Raw genomic sequence first — 16951 nt, 5'->3', positions numbered from 1 at the left:
TGTGCAGCCTGCCTCCTGCAGGTGTCTCTGTGTTTGTGCTAGGGGCCAGGGGAGGAAAAACAGCACCTGCCAGGTCCCTTGTTTTCAAAGAATTGCCTCAACATGTTCCAAAAACTGTATTAACAGATCTGTCTACCGTTTGCCCCCCACCAGCATTGTGCAAACTGCTGTTTTTATGTGCCCTCTCCTTGGGCTACTGTCTTTCTAAGGGCGGTGATCCAGCTATCACTTGCCCTTCTTGCTCACCCAGTGATGAATCTGCTTGCTTTTAAAGCTCCAGGCTGCAAATTTAACTGTTTTTTTTTAACTCACTGAATTCAGCCCCTCTGGTTTTTAAAGCCAAATGTTATGGAAATTAGTCTTCCTTATATGAGCTCCCTGGTGTGAGTGCCTGTTTCTCTCCCTCTCCTTACACAGTTCCAATTCTCCTATGTTCACCTTCCCTCCACCTTCCTGACCTTCCTAACCTTTCAGATGCAGCTTCTTCTCTGTATTTAGTTGTGGAGTTTGTTTTGCAAGTGTTCTGATCACTCTCTGATTTATTGACTTGGATGTAGAGGATATCTAGTTATAAACATGAGATGGGGTAAGCTCAGGGTACTCCTACTCTGCCATCTTCTCTGACTCCTCCCAATCATGCTCAACAAAAGCATTTCTAAGAGGGAAGCTTATAGCAATAAATGCCTAAGAAAAAGGAAAGATCTTAAATATACAACCTAACGTTATACCTCAAAGAATTAGAACAACAACAACAACAAAAAAAACTAAACCCATAGTTAGCAGATCGAAGGGAAAAAAGATTCAAACAGAAATAAATGAAATAGAGACAAGAAAAAGACAAGAAATTTAAAAAGAAAAAAACAAGAGTTGGCTTTTTGAAAAAAAAAATTGACAAACTCTTAGCTAGACTAACCCCCCCAAAAAGGGGATTCAAATAAACAAAATTATAATGGAAATTAGAACCACAGAAATACAAAGAATGATAAGGGGCTACAATGAACAATTATATATCAACAAATTGAATAATTTAGAAGCTATGGATAAATTCCTATGAAACTACAATATACCAAGTACGAATCATGAAGAAATAAAAAACCTCAACAGTTCAACAATGGCTAAAGAGATTGAAGTGAAAATCTAAATTTTTCCAACAAAGAAAAGCCCAGGACCAGAGGGTTTCACTGGTAAATTCAACCAAACGTTTATTTTTTTTTAGCTTGAAAAGAAAGCTTTTATTTTTTATAATACAAGAAATGCTTATTTTTTATTATGTTAGTCACCATACAGTACTTCATTAGTTTTTGATGTAGTATTCCATGATTCATTGTTTGCATGTAAATCAATCAGAGAAAGACAATTATCATATGATTTCCCTTCTATGGGGCACATAAGGAATAGCATTAGGAGAAGGAAGGGAAAAATGAAGCGGGGGAAATCAGAGCAGGAGACAAACCATGAGAGACTGTGGACTCTGAGAAACAATCTGAGGGTTTTGGAGGGGTAGGGGTGGGGGTTAGATGAGCCTGGTGATGGGTATTAAGGAGGGCATGTATTGCATGGAGCACGCTGTGTGTGGTGCATAAACAATGAATCTTGGATCACTGAAAAAATTAAATTAAATTTAAAAAAAACCCACAAGAGATAACAAGTGTTGGCAAGGATGTGAAGACAGGGGAATCCTTGTGCACTGGTGGTGGGAATATAACTTGGTATAATCACCATGAAAAACAGTATGGTGTTTCCTCAATAAATTAGAAATACAGCTAACATATGGTCCAGCAATACCACTTCTTGGTATATACCTAAAGGAAATGAAATCACTATCTCAAATAGATATCTGCATGCCCATGTTCATTGCAGCATTACTCAAAATTGCCAAGACGTGAAAATGCTTGTGTGTGTGTGTGTGTGTGTGAATATTACTCAACTATAAAAAAGAAGAAATCCTGCCATTAGCAATAATATGTATAGACCTTGAGGACATTTTACTAAGTGAATAGGTCAGGCAGATAAAGACAAATACTATACAATCTTATTCATATGTGGAATGTAAAAAACAAACAAACACATATTTATAGAGACAAAGAACACAGTGGTAGTTGCCAGGGGCTTGGTGTGGGGGAAATGGGTACATGTTGGTCAAAGGGTACAAACTTTCAGTTATCAGATGAATAAGTCTGAGGATGTAATATTCAGTGTGGTGACCATAGTTAACAATATTGTATTATAGACTTAAAAGTTGCTAATTGCATGGAGCACAGGGTGTTATACGTAAACAATGAATCAGGGAACACTACAGCAAAAACTAATGATGTATGGTGACTAACAAAACACAATTAAAAAAAAGTTGCTAAGAGAGTAGACCTTAAATGTTCTCACCACACATAAAAATGTAATTATGTGGTAAGATGGATATGATAACTTAGCTTATCATGGTAATCATTTTGTAATATATGTGTGAGTCCAACCATCACATTGTTCACCTTAAATTTACACAATGTTATGTGTCAGTTATAGCTCAATAAAGCTGGAAAAATAAAATAAGACCAGAAACAAAAAAGAGCAAACAATGATAACAATGAATTGTAACTAATTGAATAAAATAAGAATCTATGAATCTGAATTTCCCTGATGGCTAAAGATGGTGAACATTTTTTCATGTGTCTGCTAGCCATTTGTATGTCTTCACTGGAGAAGTGTCTGTTCATGTACATCTTCTGCATTTTTTGATGTGATTATCTGTTTTTTGGGTGTTGCGTTTGAGAAGTTCTTTATAGATCTTGGATATCAGCCTTTTGTCTATAGTGTCATTTGCAAATATTCCATGGGTTGCCTCTTTGTTTCGTTGACTGTTTCCTTTGCTGTGCAGAAGCTTTTTATCTTGATAAAGTCCCAAAAGTTGATTTTCACTTTTGTTTTCTTTGCCTTTGGAGATGTGCCTTAAAAGAAGTTGGCTGTGGCCGATGTTGAAGAGGTTACTGCTTATGTTTTCCTGTATGATTTTGATGGATTTCTGTCTCATGTTGAGGTCTTTCATCCATTTGGAGTTTATCTCTATGTATGGTGTAAAAGAGTGGTCAAATTTGTGCTATAAATATATAAAGGAAAAGGAGCACTAAAATTACTCCATGAAAGTTTTATGATCAATGAGATAGATATTTACATATTCTCAAAATATCTCCTCACAGAATCATTAATAATTGCAATGGAAAATAATAAATTTACATTGGTGTTTCTGTCAAATATGCCTAACCTCAATTGAACCATGAGAAAACTGTCAGATGATCCCACCATGAGTGGCACTCTACAAAATAATTAGCCCAGAGTTTTGAAAAATGTTAAGGTGTAGAAGTTAAGGAAAGCTTAAGAAACTAGTCCAAAGCGGAGGAGGCTATAAGTGACATGACAATTAAGTACCATGCATTATCTTGAAATGGATCTTTGATCAGGAAAAAAATGATATAAAAAGTATTGGGAAAATTGGTGATATTTATGTAAAATCTATAGTATTTTCATCTATGCGAATGTCCTTACTTTGATAACTATATTTTTCTTGGGAATGACAATGAATATTTAGGCACAAAAGGACATGAAATCTGCAACTTATGATTCAGAAAAAAATAGGTGTGTGTGTGTGAGAGAGAGAGAGAGAGAGAATGATAAAGCAAAGGTGGTAAAATGTTAACAACTAAGCAATTTGACTAAAGCGATAGAGGGTAAATAGGGATTCCTTTACTATAATTGCAGCATTCCTATAAATTAGAAATTACCTTGACATAAAAAAAATTCCAAAAATTTTGTCCAATCCTGCATCATAAGCTGCGTGGATGGGAACATATGTGTGCAACCCCCCATCACACATCCACTCTAGAGGTAGTTTCACATAATGTTAATGCTTGAACTATGTGTTCCAACTTGGAAGCTTCACACTGCTAGTAAAAGGTGAAACTGGAATGTAAACCCAGTTGGCCTGACCCTATGCCCACATTTTTTAACTTACTCATGTTAATCAGATTAAACTCATAGATTTAAAGGGGAATGAGCTGGGTAAACCAATATTTTCTCTGAACTGCTATTGGGGCCAGGGATGAAGCCTGTTCCTTGAGTATTCCATGCTTCCTGGTCCCCGGGACCTCAAGCATGCAGTTCTTCTGCTTTGAAAACTGTACCTACTTCCCACTGGCCTAACTCATACTCATCCTTCACATCTGAACATACAGGTCACTGGAGGAGAATATACCCCCTAAACACCCCACTGTTTCAGAGTGAGGGAGAGTTTTGCCTATCACACAGTGCTCTAGTCAAAGTTGAAGATTCTGTATTTGTTGTCTGCAGGTGACTGAATCCCCTAAAAGGAGGGTCTTGTTCAACCATGTTCAAACCCTTGTTCAACCATGAAGCCCCAAATCCCTACTGCACAGTGATTCAAGGTCCACACCTGAGGTCCACACATCTGAGAGGTCAAATTGGGTAGTTAGGATAGGAGGACTAGGATATATAGGAGAAATCCATCAAAATTCTTTTCCTACTCATCTAGGTCAGGTTAAAACATGGATGGAAATTTAAAGCAAAAGAATTTACTTTTTCCTGGAATGGAAAATAATGGAGGATAAGATTTATTATCCTGAATGAATCAAGATCACATTCAGGATTAAGAAAGGATAAGTTTAATCTGAATTTGAGAGCAAGTTTATGGAAAATTTTACCTCAATCTCCAAAAAATATGTTCAAGGGTAAACAATGCTTTTTTGTTAGATTATGCTGTGCCTAAATATGATGCCTGAAACTGTTACTATTGATGAAAGAATCATAACTGAGAAATCAACCAGACGCCAAAGAATTTCTTCCTGTACCCTCTGAAGACACAACTCAGGTGCCTCTGACTTCTGATGCTGCTCCCAGAAATTCTCTTCTGTGCATTTTAGGGTCCACAAAAGATCCATTAGTTACACAGAGCTGTGCCTGTTCCTACAAAGTCCACTGGAGGGCACAATCTCATCGCTGTTGCCAGCTACTACAAAATGAATTGTTAGGGCTATAATTTACAGCTAGTTTTTATAAACCACCTAAGGAAGAAACCATATTTATTCCTTAGAGAGAGGACAAGAAAGAGATGATTAAATGACAATCTTACTCTATGTTCCCATCCCCCAGGGGTTTTGGCTTGCTGCTTCTCCATATTGATGATGGTGTATACAAAAAACATTTTTTTAATTGAACAAAAATAAATTTATTTATTTATTTATTATGTTATGTTAGTCACCATATAGACATCATTAGTTTTTGATTTAGCGTACCCTGAATCATTGTTTACATATAACACCTAGTGCTCCATGCAATCCATGCCCTTCTTAATACCCATCACTGGGGTCACCCATCACCCCACCCCCTCCCTTCTAAAACCCTCAGTTTGTTTCCTGGAGGCCATAGTCTCTCATGGCTCATCTCCCCCTCTGGTTTCCCTCCTTCAGTTTTCCTTTCCTTCCCCTATTGTCCTCCATGCTATTGCTTATTTTCCCCATATGAGTGAAACCATATGATAATTGTCTTTCTCTGTTTGACTTATTTCACTTAGCATAATTCACTCCAGTTCCATCCATGTTGATGCAAATGCTGGGTATTCATCCTTTGAATGGCAGCGGTCTGTTTGGGTCCCCATGTATTCCTTCTTAGGGAAAGCATGAGGAGTAGGGTTGGGTTATAAGGCTTCTTTCCAACAGGATACCAGTTTGTAACCAGGGCTCAGAATTTGTCTATGACAAGGCCTCAAAACTCCTGTTTTCCAAATAAAAGCCAGGCCTGTCTGTTGTTCTCCCTGCCCATAAGTCATTAAAGATGCTAAATACAATATAGTAGTTGATCAGAAGATAACTTCCAGGAAAACACAGCTGCAAGTCTCTTTGGTGTTTCATGGGCCTTTGCTGCTGGAGAACCCTTAGAGGTGAAAACTCTGAAGCAGACTTCCCCTACCTTTCCCAGAGAATTGTTGTTTCTGGAGAACTCTTTTATTATTGTGCCCTATGTAGTGTATGAGGACAAAAAGAGGAGTTGCTACTTTGCAGCCCTTCCACTAAGCAAGGTATCCCTATGTATGGGTCTCTGATGCAATTGTCCCTTTCCAATATGCCTGATGTGATTACACGTAGACATCATTCTACTTTGCAATAGGCAGTATAATTCTGTATGCTTTATTTTTCTTCACTTTGACTTAGAAAAGTCACTCAACCTTTTTAAATTAGTTTTCTCATGTGTTTACTGGGTAGAAATGTCACATATCTCACTGAATCTTTATGTCGATTTGACACAGTACATACACATTTATATTATTAATTCTTTTCTTCTAACACTATCTTTCAAGTGCTGACTGTATGCAAGGTATTGTTCTATGCACTTGAGATACAGCAGAAAATAAACAAGACCCATGTTTTGTGCTTATATAGCATACATTCTAAGGGACAGGGAGAATCATGTTACACAGTAAATGAATATTTCTAGGATTGATACATGTTATACAAAAAGTGAAGTCAGTCAGATAAAGGATGGAGTGCAAGGAGGCATGGAAGGAGCTGCTTGAGATAAGATGCTCTTGAAAGACTGGACAAAGTGAGTCACATTGAATGATCCAACCATGCGAAAATCTTAGGAGATCTGTTTCAGCAAGTGCAATGCCCTGAAGTGATATGGTTGGTATATTTTTTAATCTAAAAGAGTTTCAGGGTAGCTGGAGAATGCTGGGTGAGAGGAAGAGTTGTAGGAGATGAAGTGAAAAATGTTGTCTCATCCTTTTTTATGGCTATCTAATGTTCCATCATGTGAGGGGTGTGTGTGTGTGTGTGTGTGTGTGTGTGTGTGCACGCACCACATCTTCCTTATCCATTTATCTATTGATAGACACTTAGGTTGCTTCCAATCTTGGCTATTGTAAATAATGCTGAAATAAATGTTAGGGTCCTTATATTTTTTGAATTAATATTTTTGTATACTTGGGCTAAATGCCCTGTAGTGGGATTACTGGATCATATGGTATTTCTATTTTTTAATTTTTTAATGTTTCTAGTTTTTATTAAATTCTAGTTGGTTAACATATAGCATATTATTAGTTTCAGGAGTAGAATTTAGTGATTCATCACCTACATATAACACTCAGTGCTCATTACAACAAATGCCCTCTTTAATACCTATCACCCAATTAGCTATCTCCCCCCAGCACCTTCCATCCAGCACCCCTCAGTCTGTTCTCTATAGTTAAGAATTTCTTTTATGGTTTGCCTCCCTCTCTTTTTTTTTTCTTTCTCTTATGTTCATCTGTTTTGTTTCTTAAATTCCACATATGAGTGAAATCATATGATATTTGCCTTTCTCTAACTGACTTATTTTGCTTAGGGTAATACGCTCTAGTCCCATCTACTTCATTGTAAATGGCAAGATTTCATTTTTGATGGCTGAGTAATATTCCATTATAGACACATATGTACCACATCTTTATCAATTCATCATTTGACGAACATTTCCATAATTTGGCTATTCTTGATAATGCTGCCGTAAACATCAGGGTGCTTGTAACCCTTCAAATCAATATTTTTATATCCTTTGGGTAAATACCTAGTAGTATAATTGCTGGGTTGTAGGGTAGTTCTGTTTTTAACTTTTGGAGGAAGCTCCAAACTGTTTTCCAGAGCAGCTGCACCAATTTGCATTCCCATCAACAGTGCAAGAGGGTTTCTCTTTCTCTGCATCCTTGCCAACACCCATTTTTTCCTGTGTTGTTAATTTTAGCCATTCTGACAGACGTGAGGTGATATCTTATTGTAGTTTTGATTTGTATTTCCCTGATGATAAACGATGTTGAGCATCTTTTCATGTGTCTGTTGGTTATCTGTATGTCTTCTTTGGAGAAATGTCTATTCACTACTTCTCCCTATTTTTTAACTGGATTATTTGTTTTTTGAGTGTTCAGTTTTTTAAGTATGTTATATATTTTTGATACTAACCTTTTATCAGATATGTCATTCACAGATATCAACCACTTTCCATAGGTTGCCTCTTAGCTTTGTTGACCATTTCCTTCACTGTGCAGAAGCTTTTTATTTTGATGAAGTCCCAATACTTTAATTTTGCTTTTGTTTCCCTTACCTTAAGAGATATATCTAAAAAGAACTTGCTACGGCTGATGTCAAAGAGGTTACTGCCTAAGTTCTCCTGTAGGGCTTTTATGTCTTCAGGTCTCACATTTAGGTCTTTAATCCATTTTGAATTTATTTTTCTGTATGGTGTAAGAAAGTGATCTAGTGTCATTCTTTTGCATGGTGCTGTTCAGTTTCACCAAAAACATTTGTTGAAGACACTCTCTTTTTTACATTGGGTATTCTTTCCTACTTTATCCAAAATTAATTGACCATATAGTTGTGGGTTCCTTTCTGGGTTTTTAATTCTGTTCCATTGATCTATGTGTCTATTTTTGTGCCAGTACCATACTGGTTTGATCACTAAGCTTTGTAATATAACTTTAAGTCCAGAATTGTGATGCTTCCAGATTTTCTTTTCTTTTTTAAAAGTTTTTATTTTATTTATTTACTTGAGAGAGCAAGAGAGAACATGACCAGGAGAGGGGCAAAGGGAAAGGGACAAGCAGACTTCCCGTCAAGCAGGGAGCCCAATGCAGGGCCCAGTTTTAGGACTCTGGGATTATGATCTGAGCCAAAGGCAGACACTTAACCGAGTCACCCAGGCACCCCAAGCTTTGCTTTTCCTTTTCAAGGTTGCTTTCACTATTTAGGGTCTTTTGTAGTTTCACATATATTTTAAAATTGATTGTTCTATTTCTGTGAAAAATGCTATTGGTATTTTGGTAGAGATTGCATTAAATGTGTAGATTATAGACATTTTAACATTTGTTCTTCCAATCCACAAAAATGGAATGTGTTTCTTTCTTCGTGTCCTCTTCAATGTCTTTCATCAATGTTTTATAGTTTTTAGATTTTAGGTATTCCACCTCTTTGATTAGGTTTATTCCTAGGTACCTTATGTTTTGTGTGTAGTTGTAAATGGGATTGATTCCTTAAATTCTCTTTCTGCTGTTTCATTGTTTGTGTATAGAAGTACATTGATTTTTTTTATCCTGTGACTTCACTGAATTCATTTATTATTTCTAGCAGTTTTTGGTGCAGTCTTTTGGATTTTCTATATACAGTATCATGTCATCTGAAAATAGTGAAAATTTGACATTGTCCTTGCCAATTTGGATGCCTTTTATTTCTTTTTGTTACCTGATTGCTGTAGCTAGGATTTCCAGTACCATGTTAAATAAAAGTGGTGAGAGTCCCTGTCTTGTTTCTGGTCTTAGAGGAAAAGCTCTCAGTCTTTCCCCATAGAGGATGATATTGTTATAGATTTATTGGGGTTTTGTCCCACACAATTGAAGAATGAGTCTCTCAAACACAAAAGGTGAAGTGAAGTGAAAGTTTATTAAGTGAAGGTGAAAACAGAGAGGAAAGAAAAAAAAAAGCTCTCTAGAGTGAGAGGAGTCCTGAATGGGTTGTAACTATTGGCTGTTACTGGCAGTCTTTTTTTGAAAACCAGAGATCTTATATCTTTTTGACATCTCTACCACATTAAGTTTTTTTTTTTTTGAAGTTTAGTAACTTCAGTGGTCCAACTCTAACTCATAGAGATAACTTGTCTCTGACATTTAAGACAACAAGATAGTCTCATTGGTCTCACTATATTCCCTTACCTCTGGTTTTGTACACCTTAGCATTTTTCCATGTCTGGAATTTCTGTGAGCCTGAGTATGTAGCTTCTATGTGAGCCTAGTCACATAGCCCCCTACCTATCTTTCTCTACCTAGCCTTGCCTGTCCCTTACTCACTATTAGCTGTGAGTTTTTCATATATGGCCTTTACGATGTTGAGGTATGTTCCCTCTAAACCTATTTTTTTGAGGGTTTTTATCATGAACTGCTGTTGTACTTTGTCAAATGTTTTTTCTGCATCTATTGAAATTATCATGTGGTTCTTATCCTTTCTCTTATAAATGTGATGTATCATATTGATTGATTTGTGAATATTGAAACACACTTGCAACTTAGGAATAAATCCCTCTTGATTTTTTTTTAAAGATTTTATTTATTTATTTACAGACAGAGATCACAAGTAGGCAGGGAGGCAGGCAGAGAGAGGGTTAGGGGGAAGCAGGCTCCCTGCTGAGCAGAGAGCCCGATATGGGGCTCGATCCCAGGACCCTGAGATCATGACCTGAGCCCGAAGGCAGAGGCTTTAACCCACTGAGCCACCCAGGCGCCCCACATGTGATTTTTTTAAATGTATTGTTGGATTCAGTTTGCTAGTATTTTATTGAGGACTTTTGCATCCATATTCATCAGGGATATTGGGCTGTAGTTCCCTTTTTTAGTGAAGTCTTTATCTGGTTTTGGTGTCAAGGAAGTGCTGACCTCATAAAAGGAATTTGGAAATTTTCCTTTCTTTTTTATCTTTTGGAGTAGTTTGAAAAGAATAGGTATTAACTCTTCTTTAAATGTTTGGTGGAATTGCACTGGGAAGCCATCAGTTAGGTTGCTGATTTGAGATCTTTCTTCTTTTTCAATGTATGCTTTTATAACTATGAATTTCCCTCTTAGCATTGGTTTTACTTCGACCTGTGTTTTGAATGTTGTGTTTTTGTTTTCATTTGTTTCAAGGTATCTTCTAATTTTCCTGTGATATCTTATTTGGCACATTTTTGTTTAAACATTTATTATTTAACTTCCCCATATCTGTGAATATTCTTGTTTTCCTTCTGCTATTGATTTCTAGCTTCATTCCACTGTGATTGGAAGAGATATTTTGTATGAGTTCAATCTTTTAAAATTTATTAACACTTGTTTGTAGCCCAATATATAATCTATCCTGGAGAATGTTCAGCACTTGTTTGTAGCCCAATATATAATCTATCCTGGAGAATGTTCCATGTGTACTTGATAATAATGTATAATCTGTTATTCGTGATGGAGTGTTCTATATATGGCTGTTAGGTCCAGTTGTTCGATAGTGTTATACAAGCCTTCTGTTTCCTTACTGATACTTTGTTTGGTTAGAGTGCCCATTATTGAAATTGGGGTATTGAAATCTACTATTATTATAAAGCTGCCTATGTCTCTCTTCAATTCCATTAAAATTGGCCTCATAGATTAATAGCTCTGATCTTTGATGCATATATATTTATAATTGTTGTATTTTCTCCATGTATTAACCCTTTTGTCATTACACAATGTCCTTCTTTTCCTTGTGACAGTTTTTGACATAAAGTTTATTTTCTCTCATATTAATATAGCTTCTCCTGCTCTTTCTTATTTACTATTTGCATGGTATATCTTTATTCAATCATTTCATTTTCTTTTTTTTAAAGATCTTATTTATTTGTTGGAGAGAGAGGGAGAGTGAACAAGAAAGAGAGAAGCAGACAGAAGGTGAGGCAGGCTCCCCACTGAACAAGGAGCCTGATGCAGGACTCGATCCCAGGACCATGACATCATGACCTGAGCCAAAGGCAGATATTTAACCAACTAAACCACCTAGCCATCCCTCAATCACTTCATTTTCTATCTGTGCATGTCCTTAGATCTAAAGTGAATCTCTTGTAGATAGCTTATAGTTGAATCTGTTTTTTTTAAATCCATTCTTCCAGTCTTTGTCTTTTGATTGACACATTTAATCCATTAATTTTTTAAAAGATTTTGCTTATTTATTTAACAGACAGAGAGATCACAAGTAGGCAGAGAGAGAGAGAGGAGGAAGCAGGCTCCCCGCCGAGCAGAGAGACGGATGCAGGGCTCGATCCCAGGACCCTGAGATCATGCCCTGAGCCGAAGGCAGAGGTCCTAACTCACTGAGCCACCCAGGCACCCCAATCCATTAACATTTTAAGAATTACTGATGGGGACTTAGCATTGTCCTTTTGTTCATTGGTTTTCATGTCTTATAGCATTTATGATCTCTGATTTCCACTGTTACTGCCATCATATTTAATTGATTTTTTTGGTGACACACTTTGATTCCCTTCTCATTTCCTTTTGCATAATACTATAAATAGTTTTTTTGTGGAAAAAGAGAAATGGATCTTCTAAGTTAGAAGTGCCACCCTAAGCATTGGCACTTGAACATCTTTATCCACCTCTACTTCTTCCCCCAGAGCCTTAAGTCCTTCTAACATTCTGTTTAGCACATGGTAAACACTCAGTAAATATCTGTAGAATGAATGCTTAGAAAGAAAGGACAGTATGGGACACCTGGGTGGCTCAGTCGATTAAGTGTCTGCCTTCAGCTCAGGTCATGATCTCAGGGTCCTGGGATTAAACCCGCATTGGGCTCCTTGCTTAGCGGGGAGCCTACTTCTCCCTCTGCCTGCTTCTCCTTCTGCCTGCCATTCCCCCTGCTTGTGTTCTCTCTCTCTTGCACATAAATAAATAAGATTTAAAAAAAAAAGAAACAAAAATAGAAAGGCCAGAGGAAAGGGCATTCAGTTACATTTGTCAAGTCAGTCCAATAAGTCCAAGTAGTGATAGTTTAAACTTTTCCAGTGGGATCAGAACTGTTTATGATCCTCTGGACTTCTGCCTTGGACTGTGCTTGGATGGACATCTCCAAATTTTAAACAACCAGCTTCCCCCTGGCTGTCATATTCTCTCTATTCTTCCAGGAATGCATTAGTCTGGTCTTGAGCTTGCTCCAAGATAGGAGTCAGTCATTCTTTTTTATATTGTGAATTAAATCGTACACTAATTGTACACAAAGTATATGTGAACTATTAAATAATTATAGAGTAAACATCTGAATGAAGCATAAACAGCTACATAAAAGCCCTCTGTAAGACTGTATTTTCTCCAAAGGATACACAAATACAGATTTGAAGGTGCACATGCACCCAGAAGTTTATAGCAACATTATCAACAATAGCCAAAATCTAGAAAGAGCCCAAATGTCCGTTGACTGATGAATGGGAAAAGAAGATATGGTACATGTAGACAATGGACTATTACTCAGCTGTCAAAAGGAAAAAAATTTACCATTTGCAACAATGTGGTTGGAGGTAGTGTATTAAATGCATTAAGTCAGTCAGAAAAAGGCACATTATATGATTTCACTCATATGTGGAATTTAAGAAACAAAACAGATGAACATAGGGGAAAGAAAAAATAAAGAGAGAGGGAGGCAAACTGTAAGAGATTCTTAACTATAGAGAACAAACTGAGGGTTGATGGGCTAAATGGGTGATGGGTATTAAGGAGGCACTTGTGATGGGCACTGGATGTTATATGTAAGTGATGAATCACTAAATTCTACTTCTGAAACCAATATTACTCTATCTGTTAACTAACTAGAATTTCAATAAAAACTTGAAACATAAAAAAAGGACTGTATTTTCTAATGATAGCCACAGCAATATCTTCTATCTCTCCTGCTGTTATAAAAGTTTTCAACTTCCCCCTTAAGAAATGAAGTCTAATCCCCCTATTTGAATCTGGAAGGGTTTGTGACTCAGTTATAATTAATAGAGTATGACAGAAGTCATGTGATAAGACTTCAGAGTCTTGGTCATAAAAAGTGATACCACTATCACTTTACTTACAGAAACACTTTTGTTTGGAGCCTGAGTCATGAAGTATGAAGCCTGACTTCTGTGAGGCCTGTCATGTTGCGAGGAAGCCAAATTACATAGCGAGGTAATAGGTAGACACTCTGCTTGTCAATCCTAGTCTTCCAGACTCCTCAATGCCTGTGCTAGACATGTAAGTAAATGAGACTTCAAATGGTTCTAGCCCCCAGCCATTCAGGTTTTTTTTTTTTTCCACTGAGGCCACAGACATCATGTGAAACAGGTTATATTCACTGTGCTCTTTCAGAATTACTTACTCTGAGATTCCATGCATATAATAAAATGGTTGTTATTTTATGGACTAAGTCTAGGGCAGTGTATTATATACCAAAGTAACAGGAACACAGGACATGTTCTCCATTTAAATAACAAAGCCATCCCTCCTTTGTAGAGTTAAGGCTTAATCTGACGCTTGCTTAAATTATTTCCCTTCCTTTCTTTATTGTTTTTCTCCCACCATACATATACCCCTAAACAATACAGTTTTCTGTCACTCTATCTGTTAACTAACTAGAATTTCTGTAACTCTATCTGTTAACTAACTAGAATTTCAATAAAAACTTGAAACAGAAAAAAAAGGACTGTATTTTTTAGTAGTTTTTAACATGCAGTTACACTGTATTTATCAGCCCTACTACTTAAAGAAAATTTGCCTATCTCTGCTTTGATCTTCTGTCTCATTCTTAGAGAAAAACCTTATTTCCTTTCAATTTTTCTGAGTACCGCACTGTTGTCCTCTATACGTTCTTTATGGGAACAATTACCTGCTGCTGGTTTCGTTCTGGACTTGATTTTTACATATTGCTATACTAATTACTTTCCCCTAGTATCATACTATCTTCTGATCTTAACCATTAAGCCAGCATGAGATGGCTAACTCTCAGCTATCTGGAGATGCTCCTACACTATGTGATGACTTGATAGGTAGATTTTGGGATTTCAAATCAATGGAAAAGAGAAAAAAAGTATTCAATGATAATTTAGTAAACACGAAGTACTATGCTAATCCTGAAAACAATATATCTGTTAGTTGCTAGCATTGTTTACAGAAGATTAAAATTCATGAATACAGACTTTAAGCAACTCCATGTAAATTATATACATAGGAGGTAGCAATGCCTGGATTCAAACATAGTCTGCTCAGGAGGTTGAACCTGTAAACACTCTACTATTTTCCTTCTGAAAAATTTAGGGGATCTGGAGAATTTATTGCCACTATAAAAACCAGAGATACCACCATCTTTCAAATAATAACAGCCAACACTTCCCTGAGGCAAGCCCAGCTGCAAATATAAATGAAACAACACAATCTCACTTTAAAAAGTATTTACTAATTTCTCAATATGTAACACATGTTCAAGATAGGAATTTCAAAACATCAAAGAGGGCATATATACAGCGCACAGACATCTTTCTCATTCTTCTGCCTCCCCATCACCCTACCCACAGACAGTTTCTAAAACAAAACCAAGGAAAGTGGCAGCATCATGTGAAAACATAAGCACAATGGGGTATGTCACACTAATGAGGCTTAAATATATTATATAAAAACACATTAAATAAACAACATGGCTGAAATCAACGCCTATCTCTAAGTAGCGAAAACGCGAGTGCTGATCTATCTCTAAGTAGCGAAAACGCGAGTGCTGACCTAAATTACACACACGCACGCAGATAATCAACAGGAAACGTCCTAAGAAGTGTTCACCAAAGTGTTTGGATATAGGGAGTGGTCCTGCATACCAGATGCGACCATTAAAAACAATCTCGTTCACAATAGCACCGTAACGGTACAGGACATATGAATGATCTGAAAATGATCTATGAGAACTACACGAAGAATAAAGAATACAAGGCAGGGTTACACAAGGCGACTTGAAAAAGTAGAGACACTACTTGCTTATTGGATTGGAAGATTATGGCTGTTGACAGACAAATGTGTGCTCAGTTTTTTTTATCATAAGCAAGTCCAAGTTCGTTGCAAAACACTGAAAGGGAAGGGGTGGAAGCCTGGAGAGACATCACGGGTTCATCAGTCCAGAAACCGACCTCTTTCATACAGCAATCCCTTCACAAGCACTGAGGGGGCTCCCTCGGGGGTGGGGGGGGGGGCGGCGGGCATATTTCCGGCGTGTTGCGGCCCTAGTCACTGCTCCTCTTCGGAAGGAGAGGCAGGGGCTCACTCGGGGGACGCGCTCTGGATGGCCTTGGGCTCCTTCGCGGCCTCCTCCCCCCAGTCGCCACCGTCGACCTCCTCGATGACCACACTGCGCACGGTGCCGGCGTCCAGGCAGTGCGGGGCGACGCCATACACGCCGGGGTCAGAGACAGAGGCGTGGAAACTCTGCACCCCGCACCTGCTGCAGAAGCTGTGCAGCGCCGGGTGCGCGTGGGATCGATAGGTGACGATGCTCTCGGCGCCCAGCAGGAGAGTGAAGCGCGAGGCCGGGACGAGGAAGTGTCGGTGCTGCTTCTTCCTGCACAGCCTGCAGCTGCAATCCACCACGCGCAGGTCTGCGGGGGCCCAGACGGCGAAGCGGACCGCGCCGCAGTGGCAGCCTCCGGTGTGATACACCAGGCCTGGGTACTCGAAGGTGTCCAGCAGGAACTTGGCGGCGCCCTCGCAGCTGAGGCCCCGCCGCTTCCTGAACGTCTCCCAGCGCTCCCGCTGCGCGCCCAGGTCCATCTCGCCGGAGGACACGGCGGGCGCCGGCGGCTTCGGGGATCGGCTTCGCAGCGGGCCTTTGGAGCCTGCCTCCCGGGCCCGCCGCCACCAGCGCTTCCGCCGCAACCTTGCGGGATCCCGCCTGGCCGCCGCTGACTTCCTTCCCGCCGCGTGGCTCCCCACGCGGACTTGGAAAGGGGGGCGCCGGGCGCCCATGACCGCGATGGCTGCACAAGCGGTGGCGGGATCCCCGGGGCGCTTTCGTCCCCGCGGCTGGGTGCTGGCGCCGTTCCTCACTCTGCCCATGGCGCCTGCAGCCTTCCAAGCGCGCGCCCAGCGCCGGTGGTTTCCTAGTAAGTTACTGAGCAGCCTCATTGCGTCAGCCTGATTGGCCACTTGTTGAATGGGATGTAGAGACCCTTTCTTTGACCCTATCAAAACAGCCTTTACTGGCCTGAAATTCAATCATAAGGCATTTATTGTCTGAGCACCTGCTGGGCACCAGGTACTGGACTGGATTCTGAGGATGTAGAGATGTACTAAGCTTTCCAAAGCACTTAGAATATCCTAGGGTCAGTTATACAAAAATATAATAACCAAAATAGTTTGGGCTTAATCTGACAGTGATAGTAACAG

General features: G+C 38.8%; 1 protein-coding gene across 1 annotated transcript; it reads right to left on the bottom strand.

Annotated features, from left to right (window-relative positions):
- Positions 1 to 15278: 15278 nt before the first annotated feature.
- On the bottom strand, positions 15279 to 16671 carry LOC125092420 (centromere protein V-like protein 3). The gene has a single exon (XM_047716898.1). The coding sequence runs from the start codon at positions 16619 to 16621 to the stop codon at positions 15830 to 15832; it is 792 nt and encodes a 263-aa protein (XP_047572854.1). The 5' UTR covers positions 16622 to 16671; the 3' UTR covers positions 15279 to 15829.
- Between the last annotated feature and the right edge of the window lie 280 nt (positions 16672 to 16951).

This window comes from Lutra lutra, chromosome X (assembly GCF_902655055.1).
Source record: "Lutra lutra chromosome X, mLutLut1.2, whole genome shotgun sequence".
Taxonomy (NCBI): Eukaryota; Metazoa; Chordata; class Mammalia; order Carnivora; family Mustelidae; genus Lutra; species Lutra lutra.
Note: the sequence above shows the minus strand (reverse complement) of the source record. Positions and strands in the feature narration are given on the sequence as shown.

Coding starts and splice junctions, on each gene's coding strand:
- LOC125092420 (XM_047716898.1), bottom strand. CDS start 16,621: ATGGGCAGAGTGAGGAACGGCGCCAGCACCCAGCCGCGGGGACGAAAG.